Genomic DNA, 18,942 nt, shown 5'->3' on the forward strand with positions numbered 1-18,942 from the left:
AGGTTGCAGTGAGCTGAGATTGCGCTCCTGCTCTCCAGCCTGGGCGGCAGATTGAGAACTGGTCTCAAAAAAAAAATAAATAAATAAATAAATTTCCAAATTGTCTGGAATAAGTATATTAAATTTATTTTTAAAAAGGTTATTAAAAACTATAAGAAAATTTTGTTTGCTTTCATCTGAAATATAATGTTCCTCATGTTAAATCTTGTTCTGCAGATCCATTTAGCAAACTCATTATTCTTCAGAGTGCAAAGGACACTCAGTAAACAACATTTCTGTGATATAGAGACTTAGAAGAGAAGCCAGCTCCTAAAAAGCTAAGCTGGTTGAGCAATGAGATCTCTGTGCACAAATTTTTAAAAGACATCCACAAAAGGTAGAAGTATAGAAACAAAAACAGTGGCCTGTGCTTCTAAGAAAAGTAACAGCATAACTTCCACCCCAGAAGACGTAGGCCTTGCAGAAGATGCTTTTGAGGTATTACTGAAAAAGTAAGGTCATTAAGGAAAGCTGCATGTATAACAGAAAGGAGATCTCAATTCCTGCTTTGTTTCTATCTTCTTAAGAACTTAGGGAAAAGTCACCTTTAGAAAGAGGAGATGGAAGGCTGGGTAGGAGAAGAGCTTCTGTGAGTCAGGCCTCGATTTGGTATGAAGAACTGACAGTTACATTCAAACTTGGGATGATGTAGAGGGTATCCAAGAAGCTTGTGGGAGTAGGTGATTTTTCAGATCCCTTTTGAGTTAGGTTATTAGATAAAATTGTTTTTATATGAAGCTATTTTAAGAAACCTTTTCCTCTGATGGATGCTGAGATACTGAAAAAAAGAAAGAAAGAAAGAAAGAAAGAGAAAGAAAGAAAGAAAGAAAGAAAGAAATGCTGAGTCACTGCAACCCAATAGTGCACAGTGGAAAGAGGTTTTGGAATCAGTTTGATTCTGCACTCTGCCCTTATTAGCTGCATGGTTTAGGACAAAATATATAATGTCGTTGGAAGTCATTTTCCTCAGCTACCAGGCCTGGCACATAATGGAGCTTAGTTCTCCCTTAATGTCACTTCCAATGTAGGGTGCTCACTTAAGCCAGTGTCTGCCAAGCCTCAGTGGGTGGTTCAGTGGCCCTAGTTCTCCAAACAGCATTTTAATTATCTATCCCATTATTTTTCTCTTCTCTTTTTCTAACCTTATTTCTGTTTCCTTTTCTTCCCTACCCCCACTATACACACGTACAACTCATATCTTTGAAAGGAGTATAGTTTTTATGGTATTCAAAAAGTTTCTAGAATAATTTATATGTGATGGAGGATGCATATATTTTTCAGAATCTCCAGAATCTGGTCTCCAGGAACATTATTCTAATCTGTGTATGGAAAAATCCCAGAAAATTAATCCTTTTATATTGCGTATGCTCCAAGAAGTGGATGAAGAAATTAAAAAGGGGTAAGAAAGACAAATACTTGATTACATTAATAGTGTTTGCTTATATTCATGTGTGTGAAAATCCTAACATATTGAGTGATTTTACAGCCATTTGAAAATGCTTGGTAAAATGGATATACCGTTTGATTCAGGTAAGTAAGCAGATGAACAACCCTGTTAGTAGGTCTTAGAGGTGGTATAGCATTCAGGAAAGAGCACTAGACCGGGAGTACCCAAGCTTGGGCTCCAGAGTGATCTTTAACTTCTGTGGGCGGGGTGAATCTTTTTTGTGTGTGTGTGGGCGGGGTGAATCTTTTTTTTTTTTTTTTTTCCTGAGACGAGTGTGTCCCTCTGTCCACCAGGTTAGAGTGCAGTGGCATGATCTTGGCTCACTGCAAACTCTGCCTCCTGGGTTCAAGCAGTTCTCCTCTCTCAGCCTCCTGAGTAGCTGGGATTATAGGCGCCCGCCACCATGCCCGGCTAATTTTTGTATTTTTAGTAGAGACAGGGTTTCACCATGTTGGCCAGGCTGGTCTTGAACTCCTGACCTCACGTGATCCGCCCGCCTTGGCCTCCCAAAGTGCTGAGATTAACAGGCGTGACCACCGCGCTTGACCTGAGCTGGGTGAGTCTAAGAAAATCACTGAAGTTTTCAGTGTTGTTATCTATAAAGTGGGGATACTGTTTGTGGGAGTGTGAGTGTGAGTGTGTGTGAGAGAGAAATTATATGGAATCTTTTAAAGCACTTTGCAGTCTGCAGAATGTTCAGTAGTTTTAAGTTACCTGTTATAAACATACTATATAAGTCTACTTACTATATGCTTGCTTCCAGTAACTGTTATCTGTGATATGACTATTTATACATGAAGGAAACATACTTTAATTCTTTACTGGGTTTCTATTTCAAAATCTTTTTTTTTTTTTTTTTTTTTTTTTGTATTTTAACAGGCTAGCAGCAGGAATCACATTAAACATTGCTGGTAACAATCGCTTAGTGCCAGTAGAAAGAGTTACAGGTGAAGATTTTTGGATTCTTTCCAGAATTTTAAAGAATTGTCTGTATATTAATGGTATGTTTCCATAAGAATCAATACCTCCTGCTTTTCATTGATCTGATTTAAGTATTCTTTATAAGGAATATCAGCTCCATTCATCTGTGCTTCAGGTTTGGATGTTGGATATAACCTTCTAAGTGATGTTGGTGCATACTATGCTGCGAAACTGGTTCAGGTATTATTTTACTACAAAATGTCTTTAGTTCCATTTACAGTGAAACCAATTAGTCTAATGACACACACATAAAATACTAGTTTTACCCGATGTCAAGGGTCCCGACTCTGTGCTAGAACACTTGAAATATACTGGAAACTCACTGTGAATTTGGTCTCAATGGAGCCAGTAGCTAGAGCTCCTGAGTTCTTTTGCAAACTTGTACACCAGGATTAAATATATACACCACATCCATCTTTCAGATTGATCAAAACGAAAGTTTTTCTTTCATTTATATTGTAATTATATTTTGTTTACGTAAGAATGATTTTTTTTTTCCTTAATGGTAGTTGTTTTTGCTAGGATAGTTTTTCTTGGTTATAAAGATTTTCTTTGGAGGAAAACACTTATTCAAATAAAGTATATACTGTGTGTATTTATGTGTGTGTGTATATATATATACTGTGTGTATGTATGTAAAACTGATCAATTTCCAATAATAATAATAATGTGTAATAGCTTATTTTCTCTCATAGAAACAACTCAATCTCATTTACTTAAACCTCATGTTTAATGATATTGGGCCTGAAGGTGGAGAATTGATTGCTAAAGTGCTACATGTAAGCATTTATGTATTTCAAACTAACATTTTATTTGGAAATTCTAACTTCTGATAGCTTGGAACCAACAGCGTCCGATGTTGAAGTGAATTTATTTTAATATTGTAGGAATACATATTTTTATTATACTTTATTTAAGTGTAGACATTGCATGAACACTTTTGAAGTCATAGTTTTACTAAGATTTAATTCTCATACATAAAATCTACCCTTTGAAAGTCTTCAGTGGTGTTTTAAGTATTAATATATTCAGAGCTTTGCAAATATCACTACTATCACTATTTTTAAAACATACTTATCACCCTAAAAAGAAAAGCCCTAAACTCATAAGCAATCCCTCTCCATCTTTTCCACCCCCTACTCTCCAGCCCCTGGCAGTCACTAACCTACTTCATCTCTCTATATATTTGCCTACTGTGGACATTTCATATATTCCATATAAACAGAATCATACAATATGTGGCCTTTGTGACTGGCTTAATGTTTTCAAGGTTCATCTTGAAAACCCAGTCACAAAGATTTATGTTTTTTAAAGAGTTTTATAGTTTTAGCTCTTTAATTCTTTGATCCATTTTAATTTTTGAATATGGTATGAGGTAGGAGTCCAACTTTATTCTTTTGCATGTGTATATCCACGTGTCCTAACACCATTTGTTAAAAGACTTCTTTCTCCCATTGAATTGTCTTCACAGCTTTGTCCAAAAATCAGTAACCATCATTACAGGGGTTTATTTCTGTATGAATAAAGATCTCTGTGACATGAATAAGTTTAAGGAAAAGTGCTGTGCCTTGATAGGCATATGCAAATATCTTCATAAACCTTTTTAGTGCATAAAGAGCAGCATTGTGCTAGCAAGTCCCAACTTTCACCCTAAGGCGGTTTTCTCCTTTCTCAGTAAACAGAACATACAATCGGGTTTTACACAGACATGTTCCATTGCCCAGGGATGGGCAGGAGACAGATTCTTTTCTCTATCTCAACTGCCAAGCAGCTTCTTTCCTCTTACACTAGTCCTCCTCAGCACAGACCCTTCACGGGTGTCAGGATGGGGGACGATCAGGTCTTTCTCTTCCCACGAGGCCGTATTTCAGACTATCACATGGGGTAAAACCTTGGACAATACCTAGCTTTCCTAGGCAGAGGTCCCTGCGACCTTTGTCAGTGTACGTGTCCCTGGGTACTTGAGATTAAGAGAATGGTGATGACTTTTAACCAGCATACTGCCTTCAGGCACTTGTTTAACAAAGCACATCCTGCACAGCCCCAAATCCATTAAACCTTGAGTCACCACAGCACATGTCTCTTGCAAGGACAGGGTTGGGGGTAGGGTCACAGATTAACAGCATCTCAAATACAGAACAAAATGGAGTCTCTTATGTCTACTTCTTTCTATATAGACACAGTAGCAGTCTGATCTTTCTTTTCCCTACATATGTCCTAATGTTTACTCATTAGAATGATGAAATGTCTGTAATTTTGTGAAATATTTATCACATTATATTACTTTAAAAGTGATATAGGAGGAATGGGGAGTGACTGGTTAATGGAATAGGACTGGCTTCGGGGATGATGAAAATGTTTTGGAATTAGCTACAGGTGATGACTGCACAATACTGTGAATGTACTAAATGCTACTGAATTGTGTACTTAAAAATGGTCAGTTTTATGCTATGTGAACTTCACCTCAATTTAAAAAAGTGAAGTGCTATAATTTTCTTAAGATAAATTTACAGATTTTTCCAGTGAAAGGAAAGTTTATTAATATATGGTTTATTTACTGGTTATTGCTTGGGCATCTGTTTCTTGGGCATTATTTCTACTCAACTGTTAAACTAGATTTTTATCTATTATGGTAGATTGAATGTTACCTTTAAGGAATATATCCTGTTCTGGCTGGGCGCGGTGGCTCATGCCTGTAATCCCAGCACTTTGGGAGGCCGAGGTGGGTGGATCATGAGGTCAGGAGATCGAGACCATCCTGGCTAATATGGTGAAACCCTGTCTCTACTAAAAATATTTTTTAAAAAATTAGCCAGGCGTGGTGGCGGGCGCCTGTAGTCCTAACTACTCGGGAGGCTGAGACAGGAGAAGGGCGTGAACCCGGGAGGCGGAGTTTGCAGTGAGCTGAGATCGCACCACTACACTCCAGCTTGGGCGACAGAGCGAGACTCAAAAAAAAAAAAAAAAAAAAGGAATATACCCTGGTCTGTCTCCATGAAAATTGGAGGCTGCAAATAGTAATAGTCTCCTAATTCATGTAATGTATAGAATTCTGTGGATTAAAAATTTTTAAATAAAATTTTTTTTTCCTTTTCAGAAGAATCAGACTCTGAAATACCTAAGAATGACTGGAAACAAAATTGAAAATAAAGGTGGAATGTTTTTTGCTGCAATGCTGCAAATTAATTCATCGTTAGAGAAATTAGATCTGGGTGACTGTGACCTGGTGAGTAAAATGGTTATGAGAAAATCATCCAGATAAGCTAAATGAGAGTCTTATCAATGACTAATTTTGCTTCTTATGTCTAATATCAGAGAAAAGGTATTTTTCCCCTAGACATAATAGTGCAGATTAATAAAATCAGACTATAGTAAATAACAGAAAAATACTTAATAAAAATATTCCTAAACTTCCATCTACATAGCTCATCTTAAACTGTATGGAATTTTTAGAAAAAGATCATGTTCACTTTAATTAAACAAATATTACTTTATTCATATAATTTTTTTACTTTTGAAAATACATGTTAGGCTGGGTGCAGTGGCTCACACCTAAAATCCCAGCACTTTGGGAGGCTGAGGCAGGTGGATCACCTGAGGTCAGGAGTACAAGACCAGCCTGGCCAACATGGTGAAACCTCGTCTCTACTAAAAATACAAAAATTAGTCAGGGCTTGGTGGCGGGAGCCTGTAATCCCAGTTACTCAGGAGGCTGAGGCAGAAGAATCGCTTGAACCAGAAGGTGGAGGCTGCAGTGAGCTGAGATCATGTCACTGCACTCCAGCCCCCGGGCGACAGAGTGAGACTGCCTCAAAACAAAAATAAAATACTTTTTAGTAGTTACTTATATTGTAGCACAAAAACTTAAAATGATGCTAAAAGCTGCTCTGAAGCTGGGTGACATGACATGTACCTGTAGTCCCAGCTATTCAGGAGGCTGAGGTGGGAGAATCTCTTGAGCCCAGGAGTTTGAGGTTACAGTGCACTACAATCGTGCCTGTGAACATCCACTGTACTCCAGCATGGGCAACATGGTAAGACCCTGTCTCTAAAAATTATTAAAAACTATAAAAGTTGCTTTCAACCTTCACCTGGCCTGATAATGAGAAATGTGTTTTTTTGCATGTCTTCAAATTCCAGGCTTCACTTTCTCTGACATGTTTTCAAATCTTCAGGCCTACTCTTGGGAACCTGTTGTATAGCCTCAGGTTAATCAATGTGACATGAAAATAAGATGGGCCAGGGGGCTCTCTGGTTTAATAGATTCTGAAGGATTTTTAATTTTATTTTTGGAGACAGAGTCTCACTCTTGTCGCCCAGGCTGGAGTGCAATGACATGATCTCGGCTCACTGCAACCTCCATCTACCAGGTTCAAGCGATTCTCCTGCCTCAGCCTCCTGAGTAGCTGGGATTACAGGTGCCTACCACCACACCTGGCTAATTTTTTTGTATTTTTAGTAGAGATGGGGTTTCATGATGTTGGCTAGGCTGGTCTCGAACTCTTGACCTCAGGTGATCCACCCGCCTCAGCCTCCCAAAGTGCTGGGATTACAGGTGTGAGCCACCGTGCCTGGCCCCAACTTCCTTTCTTACTTTGATTCTTACTTTTCCAGAGATACAATTTTGCCTTTATTACTCATGATTTCAAAGGTGTAATGGTTTAGCCACATCAATGTAACAAACAGTTCACACTGGGCTCTTATAATGCTCTTTTATATTTTTAAATAATTTTTTAGGGGTAATGATCTGGCAGTTTTAGATTACTGGTTTCTCTGTGGAGAATTAAAGGGTGGCAAGAAGAAGCCATCTGACCACTTAGAAGTCCAGGTGAGAAGTGAGGAGGACTTGGGCTGGGGTGGTGGCCACAGAGATGGACAGGAACAGACTAATTTGAGACATCTTTTGGAGGCAGCAGAATCTGTAAGACTTAGTGATCAACTGGATGGGAAGGTTAAGAGGAATGGCAGAGTGAGAGGAAGCCCATGGTTTCCGGCATACCAGCTGGGTGTACATGGTGGTGTCCATCACAGATATGGGGGAGGACTAGGCCCTTTCAGTCAGATAGAGCAAGAGAAGCCTATGGGATCTGTGAAAAATGTGATTGGTAACCTTTTCCCACCACACACACTTAAAGTACTAGTATGAATATAAGAGTGCTTGCACAATGATATGTGTTGCGTAAGTAGTATGAGCTCTAGCTGGGATCCACATAGAAGCTTGAGGGGTGAGGAATAAAAACCTAGAGGGAAACACCCAGGAAATGGACACTAAAACATTAAGAAACTCCCCATGCCATGTTTTAGTTAGATTTTAGGGCCAAGAGAAAAGAATACAGTTTTTGATCAACTTACAATTCAAAGTGCAAGGAATGCTTAAATTTTAAAAATAATTTTATCAGAATGCAGATAGCTGATCTTGAAATATTTATGTAGCGAGATTATTATATACTTTGTCAGTTTCCTTAATGAATTTACCTGTTTTTAGGGAATGCAAAGTGTGATAGCATTTGCTACCGTACTAACTCGAAACCAAGCAATTAAGGCAATAAACCTAAACCGACCTATACTGTATGGTGAACAGGTATGTATTCAAAGTGATGGTAGTTAATATAACAACATGAATGAAACTAAGGTACTACTACAAGTTTATGTCAAGGTACATGAATACACTATTTTTAGACATGTGTGTACTATATCTTGTAAACTACTCTTTATAAAAATGTTTATTTAAAGGAAAATTATATCAATTCTTGGTAAGACGTTTATAACTAAATATGCTTTTAGATATTGCTTACTTAAGCAGCAAACATGTCATCTTTTCTCTTGAAACTCAAGTTCTTAGTGAGTAAACCTGCGAGGGTCAAAGTGGTCAAGACGAAAGCATAAATAATGAAGTGTTTTGTTTTTTTTTTTTTTTTTTGAGACGGAGTCCCACTCTGTTGCCTAGGCTGGCACGATCTCGTCTCACTGCAAGCTCTGCCTCCTGGGTTCACACCATTCTCCTAATAGTGAAGATTTTAAAGGCCACATTATAAGAGCCCAGTGTGAACTGTTTGTTACATTGATGTGGCTGAACCATTACACCTTTGAAATCATGAGTTTTAAAAGCAAAATGTGTGTGAAAAAGCAGTCTGGAAAGTTTGGACTTGATCCTATCTATAGATAAGCTGCTTGCTGGAGACAGAAAGATGAGTAAAAACATGGTTCCTACTTTCATGACTTCTTGCTCCTTCTGGATGGCTTTCTTCTCCTATCACTTGTAAACAGCTAGAGAATAAGAACTCACATTATTATTGGTATAAACAAAAACATATATCTAACTATTAGGAAAAGTAAATGGTCAAAGCACTTTATAAAGTTCCATGTTTAAAATGTAATGTTTGGCCAGGCACGGTGGCTCACACCTGTAATCCCAGCACTTTGGGAGGCCAAGGCAGGCGGTTTGAGACCAGCCTGGCTAACATGGCAAAACCCAGTCTCTACTAAAAATACAAAAATTAGCCAGGCATGGTGGCAGGCGCCTGTAACCCCAGCTACTTGGGAGGCTGAGGCTGGAGAATCGCTTGAACCCAGGAAGCAGAGGTTGCAGTGAGCCGAGATCTCACCACTGCACTCCAGCCTGGGCAACGGAGCGAGACTTCATCTTCATCTCAACCAATCAATCAATGTCAATGTTTGAATTTTGAACTTTTTTTTTTTTTGAGATGAGGTCTCACTCTGTCACCCAGGCTGGAGTGTGGTGGCATGATCTCGGCTCATGGCAGCCTCCACCTTCTGGCCTCAAATGATCCTCCCACCTCAGCCTCCTGAGTAGCTGGGATCACAGGTATGCACCACCATGCCCAGCTAATTTTTTTGTATTTTTGGTAGAGACAGGGTTTTGTCATGGTGTCCAGGCTGGTCTTGAACTCCTGAGCTTAAGCTATCTACCTGCCTTGGCCTCCCAAAGTGCTGGGATTACAGGCATCAGCTACCATGCCCAGCCAAACTCTGGACTTTTTAAATGATCAAAGCACTTTAGATAATTTAAAATTATCTATTTCATTGTTCCCCCTCAGCATGAATAACTGAGAATTAACGATATTTTTAAAGTAGTATTCTCATATTCAGAAGTGTATTTTACATTCTTTGCCTACATAGATATCTCCCTTTGAGTTATCTTTGCACTTTCCAGTACCAGAATTTTTGCAGTTTTACATCACCTTGTTTCATGTACGTAAATCCAATCTATTCAACAAGACCCTCAGAATCTTCAAATAGATTCCTATTTTTAAAATATTTAAAAGACTAGCAAAATACAGCTCAAAGTAGGCATGCAGTGAATTGCTTCACTCATGATTCATTCACACCATGAATATTCGAATGCAACCTTAAACCAGACACAATGCTAGCGAGGTGCTAGAGGTATTAAAGTCAAATAAATTACACAGCACTTGTCTTCAGTGAGTTTTCCATCTAGGTGGAAGGAGCTTGACAAGTCTGGAGAGTGATATGCTTGGGGTGCCATGGGGACATAAGGAGGGTAATCGAAATCAAAGCAGGGGAGGTGAGTGTGATAGGGAGGTTCTCAGATTGAGGATATGACAGGAGATTTGAAGGCTAAATAAAAAATTTCTGGATTGTATCTGTGCAGAAATATGTTTATATATAGGAGATCACATTATAAGCATGATCCCTTTTTAAAATATGTTGAGTGGTGTCATTCCTAAATCCACCTGAGGATGCTTATTATTAAAAGCCCAGGCCCCCTTGTTGCTCTCAGCCTGGTGTTTCTGGCAGCCAGCTAGGTGCTAGCCTGTTTTGTTCTTCTCCAGGACAGCCACTATCTTCTCTATCCCCAAGGCTACGATTCTGCTCTGAAATTGCTGTTCCCAAATACAAACCTGCAAATTAATTCCATTTATGGGTTTTACTGTTTTATTACCATGGAGGAATGGGATAACAAAAAGCTGTTAACATGTTGGACTTCACCTTTAACACTCATTGGCATTATCCAGGGAGCTTGAAAAATACTGATGCCAGGTGTCATGCTAGACAAATCAAGTCACAAACTCGGTGAATGGGGCTAAAACCCTTTACTATTTCTGACAATAGTTCCTCCCTTAATTAGGATACTCCTGCTTTCAAGCTTTGTAGCCTAGAACTGCAATCAAGGCCCAAACACAAAAACATAATGAGTTTGTGTTCTGTGCCTGGCACTAGGTAGAGCAATAGTGGAACCCCCTAAGTGTGATTGGTTTGCATTTTTTTACGTTCCTAGACTACACAGCATCCCTTTAGCAGGCTGGCTTGCATTTTTGAAGATACTAGTCCACATAACATTCCTTAGGGTATATCTTTTCAGTGTCAAAGCAATTTCAGCAAATACAGAATTACAGAATATTGAACAATAATAAATGCTTTGTAGTCTGCCTATGGAACACTTATTTTGTGCTAGGTACCTTTTTTCAGTTAACTTATTTCTGTGAGGGAAGCATAATTTCAGCTACTTTACTAAAATGGAAATTGAGACTCAGCTGGATAAAAATATTTTCCCAAAGTTATATAGCCAGTAAAAGGTAAAGCTAGTATCTGACAGATTTGATTTTTATAAAGCTTATGTACTTTCTGCTATTGCTATATGGTTTCATTTAAAGTTTTTTTCAAAGTACCTTTATATATAACAAGAACACATATAGTTATCTATGTTCATCATCAGCATTTCCAGTGACTAAAAAACTTATTATGTTATACAGCAATCATGCAAGAGTACTTCTTGTCACAAAATACTTTGGGCTATTCATTTGAAAATATGCTTTGATTTTGTTAAAAACTTAAAATGCCTGGTATTCAAATCTTCACTGATGCTATGTATCTTTTGCCTAGAAGCAGCAAGATTGTGGAACTTAAAAAAAGGTCTTCTGATGATCAGAATATAAGAATAAAACCTCTTAGGAATTTGAGATGAATATAAAAGGGAAGGATCAGATATATCACAGGGTTAATGAGTGTATTCTTAATGTAAAATAAAGATTGGGAAATGTCTTCGTATTTTGTCTGAAAACCGTCAAGAGTAGAGATCAAGAGCAAAGTTCAGGAACATAAGGAAGGTACAAGAAAGGTTTAGAGATTTGAAAGATGGATTACATGCTCAATACATGATGGGACCATTTTTTTTTTCCTTTCGAAATGACTGATTATTGTTCCTTTAAAAAACCAAATTAACCAGCATCTTTTACATCACTTAGGTAGCAGGCACTTGTAAAATATAGCGACTGTATTTTACCTTCTGAGAAGGTAAAAAATATCATTTGTGGCAAAGATAATTTTTTTAAGATAGACTAAACAAATGCAAATTGTAGACTAACAGTTTTAGCCAATATAATCTTTTTTAAAAGCTAATTTAAATAACAGCATATGTCTGATAAACATGCACTACTTCAAAATTATATTTTAGAAATAAGATTTTATCCACTTTTAGGAAGAGTCCACAGTCCATATAGGCCGTATGTTGAAAGAAAATCACTGTCTTGTTGTACTACACATGTGTAAGCATGATATAAAAAACAGTGGTATACAACAGTTATGTGATGCACTGTATCTGAACAGTAGCCTGCGCTACCTTGATGTCAGCTGGTAAGTGATAATTTACACATTAATAATTCAAAGTTAAATCATGGGAATAATCTATATATAAATATTCATGGTAATTGGGATACTTTGTTAGACATTATTTCCAATGATTAGAAACTGCAACCAATTGTCAACCCTTTGTCCTAAGCTTTAATATTTAATACTGCTGTCTTTTAGTAACATAAATGAGCAATTTAGTTGTGTAAACAAGAATGAAAGCAATATTTTATGGTGAATTTTCATTAACTTTCTTGGAAATCAAGTGATTAAAATAAACCTTTACTAAAACACAAAGTACTGTTTAAATTTTCAAGCATCTTATCACTATGAATGAAAACACTATTTCATATTTTCAAATATAACTATTTTTCTTTTCCCAGCAACAAAATAACTCATGATGGAATGGTGTATTTGGCTGATGTACTGAAAAGCAACACTACCCTGGAAGTAATAGATCTTTCCTTTAACAGAATCGAAAATGCAGGTGCAAACTATCTCAGTGAAACTCTTACTTCACACAACAGGAGTCTTAAAGCGTTAGTATGGTTTTATATTTAATCAAAATCACAAAAAAGCAAATTTTTAAATACTAATCTCAAACCCCTTAACTCTTAAGATGATGATGAAATATGAAAACTCAGCTTCTAAACTGACATTGTATTAAGTTACAGTAAACATTTAAATTTCTATTTTTCAAATGTACTGTCTTACAATTAGACTGGTTCTACTAATGATTCCTTCAAATTAATGAGAAAATTTGTATTGCTTATATTATTTATCCTGAATTCTAATAGAAAAATCAGAAGCATTCAATATGATCAAGACTTTTAAAAATAAAAATTAACTAAAGAATAAAATACTTGGATGCATTTATCCAGAAAAATATATCTGCTATCCACCCAAACATTTACTGAAAAATATAAAACAGAAGACTTTCAAAATGTAGTTAGTTCTTCTAAGTACTTAAGGATCTAATTAGAAAACTAAGTTTCTTGGATTTTAGGAATTAAATGGTCAGTATTTCTACCACTACATTACAACATACTGAGGAATAATGCTAAGACTACACAAGAAAATGTTTGTAATAAATGTTGCTAATTTTTGTATTCTTTCCTTGTGGAACTATTGGTTTCAGGTTGTCAGTAGTCAGCAACAACATAGAGGGAGAAGGACTTGTTGCACTTTCACAATCAATGAAAACAAATCTCACATTCTCTCATATCTACATTTGGGGAAACAAATTTGATGAGGCTACGTGTGTAGTAAGTTTTAAGTTTTTTCCTTCACTGAAGGCTTTTTCTGGGATCATCTCTGTAACATCAGATATTATTTACAGGTGCCTCAGAAATAGTTACACAGTGAGACACTGCAGTTTTGATAATTAACATAAGTCCTAAAATTAGCTACTAGAGAGTTTGGTGGTTGAAATAACAAAAGACATTAAAACTATGTATTAGTATTACACATCACTGAATAACACAGTTCGAATTCCTCTAAGGTTAAAAAAAATCATAATTATTGATCAGATGTAGCAAAATTTCTGATCTGCTCCCTAATAATTATACCAAAATATGGAATGGGAGAGATAGAGTACAAGCTTTCAAAATATTTGGCATGTTGTTCGCATAAATACAGATAGCCTTTGATACTAATTTCAAAGCAGAAATAATGGTAACAGTTTCCATTTGGAAAGAATGAGGGGAAAAAGTAGATGTTAAAATTCTCAAAATTTGCAAAAGGACTAACCAAAATTCCACCACTAAAAAGAGTAATAAAACATACAGTATTGTCTAAACCACCCTCCCCAAAAAACCAACCCTTAATTTTAGAAAAACATCCGTAATCCTTTAGGTTCTACACACCAGAAGCTGAATAAGTTGAGTTTGGAACTGGAACTAATGATGAATGACAAGCTAAAGCAAAAACCAACTTGACTTTTAAATCTTTTAATGTTTAAATTTCCATCTTTCTCCATAATGCCAACCTACTGACAAACCAGTTCAACATGTTTGTATGACTCTGTTATATAGATACTAAGGATCGTGGCTCATGCCTGTAATCCCAGCACTTTGAGAGGCCAAGGAGGGGGGATCACCAGGCCAAGAGATTGAGACCATCCTGGCCAACATGGTGAAACCCTATCTCTACTAAAAGTACAAAAATTAGCTGGCTGTGGTGGTGCGTGGGCCTGTAGTCCCAGTTACTCGGGAGGCTGAGGCAGGAGAATCGCCTGAACCCAGGAGACAGAGGTTGCAGTGAGCCGAGATCGTGCCACTGTACTCCAGCTTGGCAACAGACTGAGACTCTGTCTCAAAAAAAAAAAAAAAAAAAAAAAAAAAAAAAATATATATATATATATATATATATATATATATAAATTCTACAATTAAGAAATAATAGGTCAGCATCCAATTCTATGGAATTGTCTCTCTTAGCCTAAATCTGTAGATTAGATTCAGGGGGGTCATGAACTCCATATAATTGGATGTCCAAATCTGGGATTCCCTTAATTTTTCTCAAGAATGGGTAACTAACTAGCTATCAGCAGATTTTTGAGAATGTATACAACAGCCCTCCTACCCAGCCCCCCTACCTATTCCAATTGATGAACATCTGTGGGACTTGAAAATTTTGACCGTAAGAGCTTTGGTCCACAAAATTGGTAGTACAGAAAATTAACTCTAGGAGTCACAAAATGACAAAACATGTCTAATACATTAAAAGTTAGAAATAAGTTTTGCAACATTATAATTTCATTCTGTGTAATTAAATGAATAAAAATCTACCTATAATACCTGGAAAATATTAAAATTCTGCAATGTTATTCAGAATATTTTATTTTAAACTATAAATTAGCACAGCTAATTTGAATATTTAAATTTCTTTAAGCACTGTAAATTGAATAATTTTTTCTTAATGATACAGTTTTTCTTTTCTTAAAAATCCTAGGCATATTCAGACTTAATTCAAATGGGTCGTCTAAAACCAGACAATACAGATGTGGAGCCATTTGTGGTAGATGGACGCGTATATCTTGCAGAAGTCTCCAATGGTCTTAAAAAGCATTATTATTGGACATCAACTTCTGGAGAATCTTATGACCACTCATCTAATGCAGGTTTTGCTCTTGTTCCAGTAGGACAGCAGCCATGAAAAAGTAGCTCTAAAATAATTTTCATACATTTGTCTTATTATTTCACAGAGGTTAATATTCTATAGCCTATTTGTTTTCTTTTATAAATTAAAACAGGTTACTTTTTTCAAATGTGTAAAAGATAATAACTTTGTATAACTGTCTATTGTGAAAAACTGAGTAGGGTTAATTTTTTAAAAGAAATTTTACAATATAAACTAAAGTTTTAACCCTGGAGAAAGAGGCCAAGGAACTAGACTAAATTTCTTTTTATAATGAAAATATAACCAAGTAGTGAAATAGCATGCAAGTAAAGGTCATTATAGGTATCTAACTGAAAGTTATTAAGTAGTATTAATAAAAAGGTTTGTGGTAGCAAATTACCAGTGACTTTCAACGGGTTTCAAAGTTCAGAAGCTGAAAAAGTATTCTACCTATCCTATTTACGTGTTACAGACAGGTATTAATAACAATTTCATAAATACAGGCAAATATATAAACATATACATACCCCTTTCCCAAGTCAGTGCTGCTAGCTTCTCCCACCCTCCTCTCATAGATAACCACTATCCTGATTTCTAATACCAAAGAGTAGTTTTGCCTGTTCTTGACCTTTATATAAATGGAAGCATACAGTATACACTCTTTTTGTGTCTGACTTCTTTTGTTCAACATTATATTAGTATGATTCATTTATGTTGTTTAATGTAGCAGTAGTCTGTTCACTTTTCATTGCTTTATAGTATTCCTCACATGCTGGGTACTAGGGAGTCTACTAGATTCTGGAAAGAGTTTGATTTCCCAGGCTACCGTCTCTTCCTGTGTGCTACAGAAGGGACCCACAAGTTCCCATATTCCCCCAAAGGGAGATTCAGAAGATGGCTGAAGGGGAAGCAAGTAGGCTTACCTTGAGCTCACAGTGGGGTGCAGGTGGTAAACCTGTAATGTGACCTAGACTGCTGCCTGAGGCAGAGCTGCAGTTGACAGGGCCCCAGAGAGTTTTCCAAATCCAAGAGAACTGAGATGAAATCAGTTCAGCAAAGGACAACTGGGCTCTGACTAGACTAGGAAAGACTCGGTGTCTTATTTTATAAGCTGCTGCCTGCCGCAACAGAGGTCAGTATAATGCCCAGAGAATGGAAGGGCTCAAGAAAGACTCTGTCTATCCTGATGGCCACTGTCTTGTAAGATACGTCTGGACACCATTTTAGCGAGACAAACGGCAGAAATAAAACAGCATTTCTTCAAAAGATTAAGCATTACCTGTAAATCCCTTAAGATACTATAAATTCTAACCCCTTTATATCAGACTAGGTTTTAAACTGGCTAAAACTAAAAGTTAATTTCTTCCAGACTTACCACTGGGTATGGGCTCAAGAGGAAGGACATATAAGTTCCATAGGAAAACTCTCATTTCCTCTGCACATCTAAATTATAAAGAGCAAATCTACAACCATATTGTATGTATTGTTTCATTTTTCTCTTAGCAATCATCCTTTAAGACCCAGCTCAAAGACTGCTCCATCTTACACTGTTGCAGATCAGATTATACTCATCATTTTACAATGTTTCAAATTTGAAAGCAAAAAATAAAGCAGTATGTGCTTTTCACATATTTGGGAAAATAATGATGATTTGTCTTAAATGCTCTCCTTTTCAAACTTTTCTATAGTATTACTTATTTATTATGTCTTCTTAATATCTACTACAACCATATCCATCTGGTTTCTGCTCCCAGTGTTATACTGTACCTGCCTTCTAAAGGATCATCATGCTCCAATTATCCAACCCAATGTTGTCTCAGATTTACATCCTACTTCTCTGTACCATGTGACTGTTACAAAGCCACTTTTGCCTCTGAAAAATGTGTGCCACCTTGGTTTTCTTCCTTTCTATTATCACTTTCCATCTTCTTTTCCGTCTATGCTCATCCTTTAAATGAATTTTCCCCCAAATTCTGTCCTCATCTTTTTTTCTCCAATACCATCTCCCAGGGCTGCCTTAATCATTTCTATAACTTATTAGCTGCAAGATCTGTATCTCTAGCTTTAACTTGTCCTGGTTCAGGCCCCATTTCCAACCACTACCAGAAATTTCATGCATATCTCACCACCAATCAAATTCGGTACATCAAAATTGCTTCCCTTCTCTAAACATGCTCCTTGACTTATCTTGATGTCAGTGGTATCACTATCTTCTCAATCACCAAGGATCAAAGCTTAGGTGTCCAATTTGGGGCTGCCTGATTACAAGGAAAGGAGAGTGACTCAGCCTGTTTAAGAAAAAGGGGATTTAACATAAGGATACAACAGCCACAATCAATGGCATCCAGGGGCAGAAAATGAATCATGGCTGCATCACCTCAGTAGGATTGCAAAGCCAGAAAGTAAGGCCACTCTTCTGATCTCTTTAGGGCAGTCTCTTGGCTCAGCAAACCTGTTTCATTCCCTAGTTTTGCTCTATAGATCAAGTTTCTCTGCTTCCTCATCATTTCCTTTAGACTTTAGCTTGCTTCACTAACTTCGAGGCCAGTTCTGAAATGATCTTTTCATTTATAGGTATATCATTACCTGATTGTCTCAGAATTTCATAGCTCAAACTTGTCAGAAAGAATCTTAACAGCTCAGTCTGGCCTATGAATTGTTTTTCCCTGGTGAAGTGTTTTGTTGCTGTGGTCACAAGTATGGAATCATGTGTTACCTAAGTGGCTGTCTAATCCCCGCCCTCCAGCACGCAACTGTGGTTGGCATGTGAGAACATGGGTTACAAACCTGGCTATCTAATCTCACTCCTTCAGCACAGACTATGGGTAGAGGACTATTTCAAGATGGTGTAGGTGTAGTACTGGAGATGCCTCTGACTTCTATCTCCTCTCCACTTAACACTTTCTCTCCATTCTGCCTAGTTCACTCTTCATCAGCTATGTGCAAATTCTTCCATCAGCCATCTCCTTGTTTGCCTATCCAGGTAAGCAATGGCCGTTTCTCTGTCCATTCTACTCCTGATGACTGCTCAGCATTTCCTTTCTTGCCTTCCCCTACTATAATACTCAACATCCTGGCTTGTCTTATTGCAAGTTATATTTATGCTTGGCATCTCCATTTGACTGTAAACTTAAGAGTAGTTTATCATCTTTGCAGCTTTACGCATTCTGATTTGAATTTTTTCCCAGCATTTGAAACACTGGCCAGATACTGTTATCCAAATATGTGGATGTTCACATCCATAGTGTTTATTTTAGTAAATTTTTCCTGAAATTAAATACTGTATTTACATGGTAATTATCTAATTCCTTAAACAAATACAGATGGTCCCCGACTTATGATTTCTTGACTTTACAATGTGTGAAACTAATACATATTCAGTATACTCCTTGACTTATGATAAACCCATAAGTCAAGGAGTCTCTGTACAGCAAACCTCTTGAATGAACGGAAGCACGAGTTGCAAAGGACAGAAGAGCAGACTATATTATTATCTCAAAAAATTAATGCTGTAATAACTATGTATCAACATTGCCCATAAATAATAAGTAAAAATGTAGAATTTAAAGAATTTTACTTGATGGTATTTAAAGTTCTAGGAATTCGGGGGGAAGAGGGAGGGATAGCATTAGGAGGAATACCTAATGTAAATGATGAGTTAATGGGTGCAGCACAGCAATATGGCACATGTATACATATGTAACAAACCTGCACGTTGTGCATGTGTACCCTAGAACTTAAAGTAT

The 18,942-nt window shown here is 36.9% G+C and overlaps 1 protein-coding gene across 6 annotated transcripts in view; it reads left to right on the forward strand.

Annotated features, from left to right (window-relative positions):
* The window catches only part of LRRC34 (leucine rich repeat containing 34), an 18,728-nt gene extending 2,876 nt beyond the window's left edge, over positions 1–15,852 (forward strand). For 5 of the 6 annotated variants that reach the window (XM_007972135.3, XM_007972140.3, XM_073023474.1 and 2 more), the window contains exons 2-11: positions 1,321–1,438; positions 2,366–2,487; positions 2,583–2,647; positions 3,163–3,246; positions 5,565–5,693; positions 7,953–8,048; positions 11,928–12,082; positions 12,460–12,615; positions 13,215–13,341; positions 15,029–15,852. In XM_007972135.3, coding sequence (XP_007970326.3) covers positions 1,321–1,438; positions 2,366–2,487; positions 2,583–2,647; positions 3,163–3,246; positions 5,565–5,693; positions 7,953–8,048; positions 11,928–12,082; positions 12,460–12,615; positions 13,215–13,341; positions 15,029–15,232 — 1,256 coding nt within the window. In that variant the 3' untranslated portion in view covers positions 15,233–15,852. The remainder of the gene's footprint in view (positions 1–1,320; positions 1,439–2,365; positions 2,488–2,582; positions 2,648–3,162; positions 3,247–5,564; positions 5,694–7,952; positions 8,049–11,927; positions 12,083–12,459; positions 12,616–13,214; positions 13,342–15,028) is intronic. The other variant, XM_007972139.3, reaches the window with a different exon arrangement.
* Positions 15,853–18,942: the final 3,090 nt, after the last annotated feature.

This window comes from Chlorocebus sabaeus, chromosome 15 (assembly GCF_047675955.1).
Source record: "Chlorocebus sabaeus isolate Y175 chromosome 15, mChlSab1.0.hap1, whole genome shotgun sequence".
Taxonomy (NCBI): domain Eukaryota; kingdom Metazoa; phylum Chordata; class Mammalia; order Primates; family Cercopithecidae; genus Chlorocebus; species Chlorocebus sabaeus.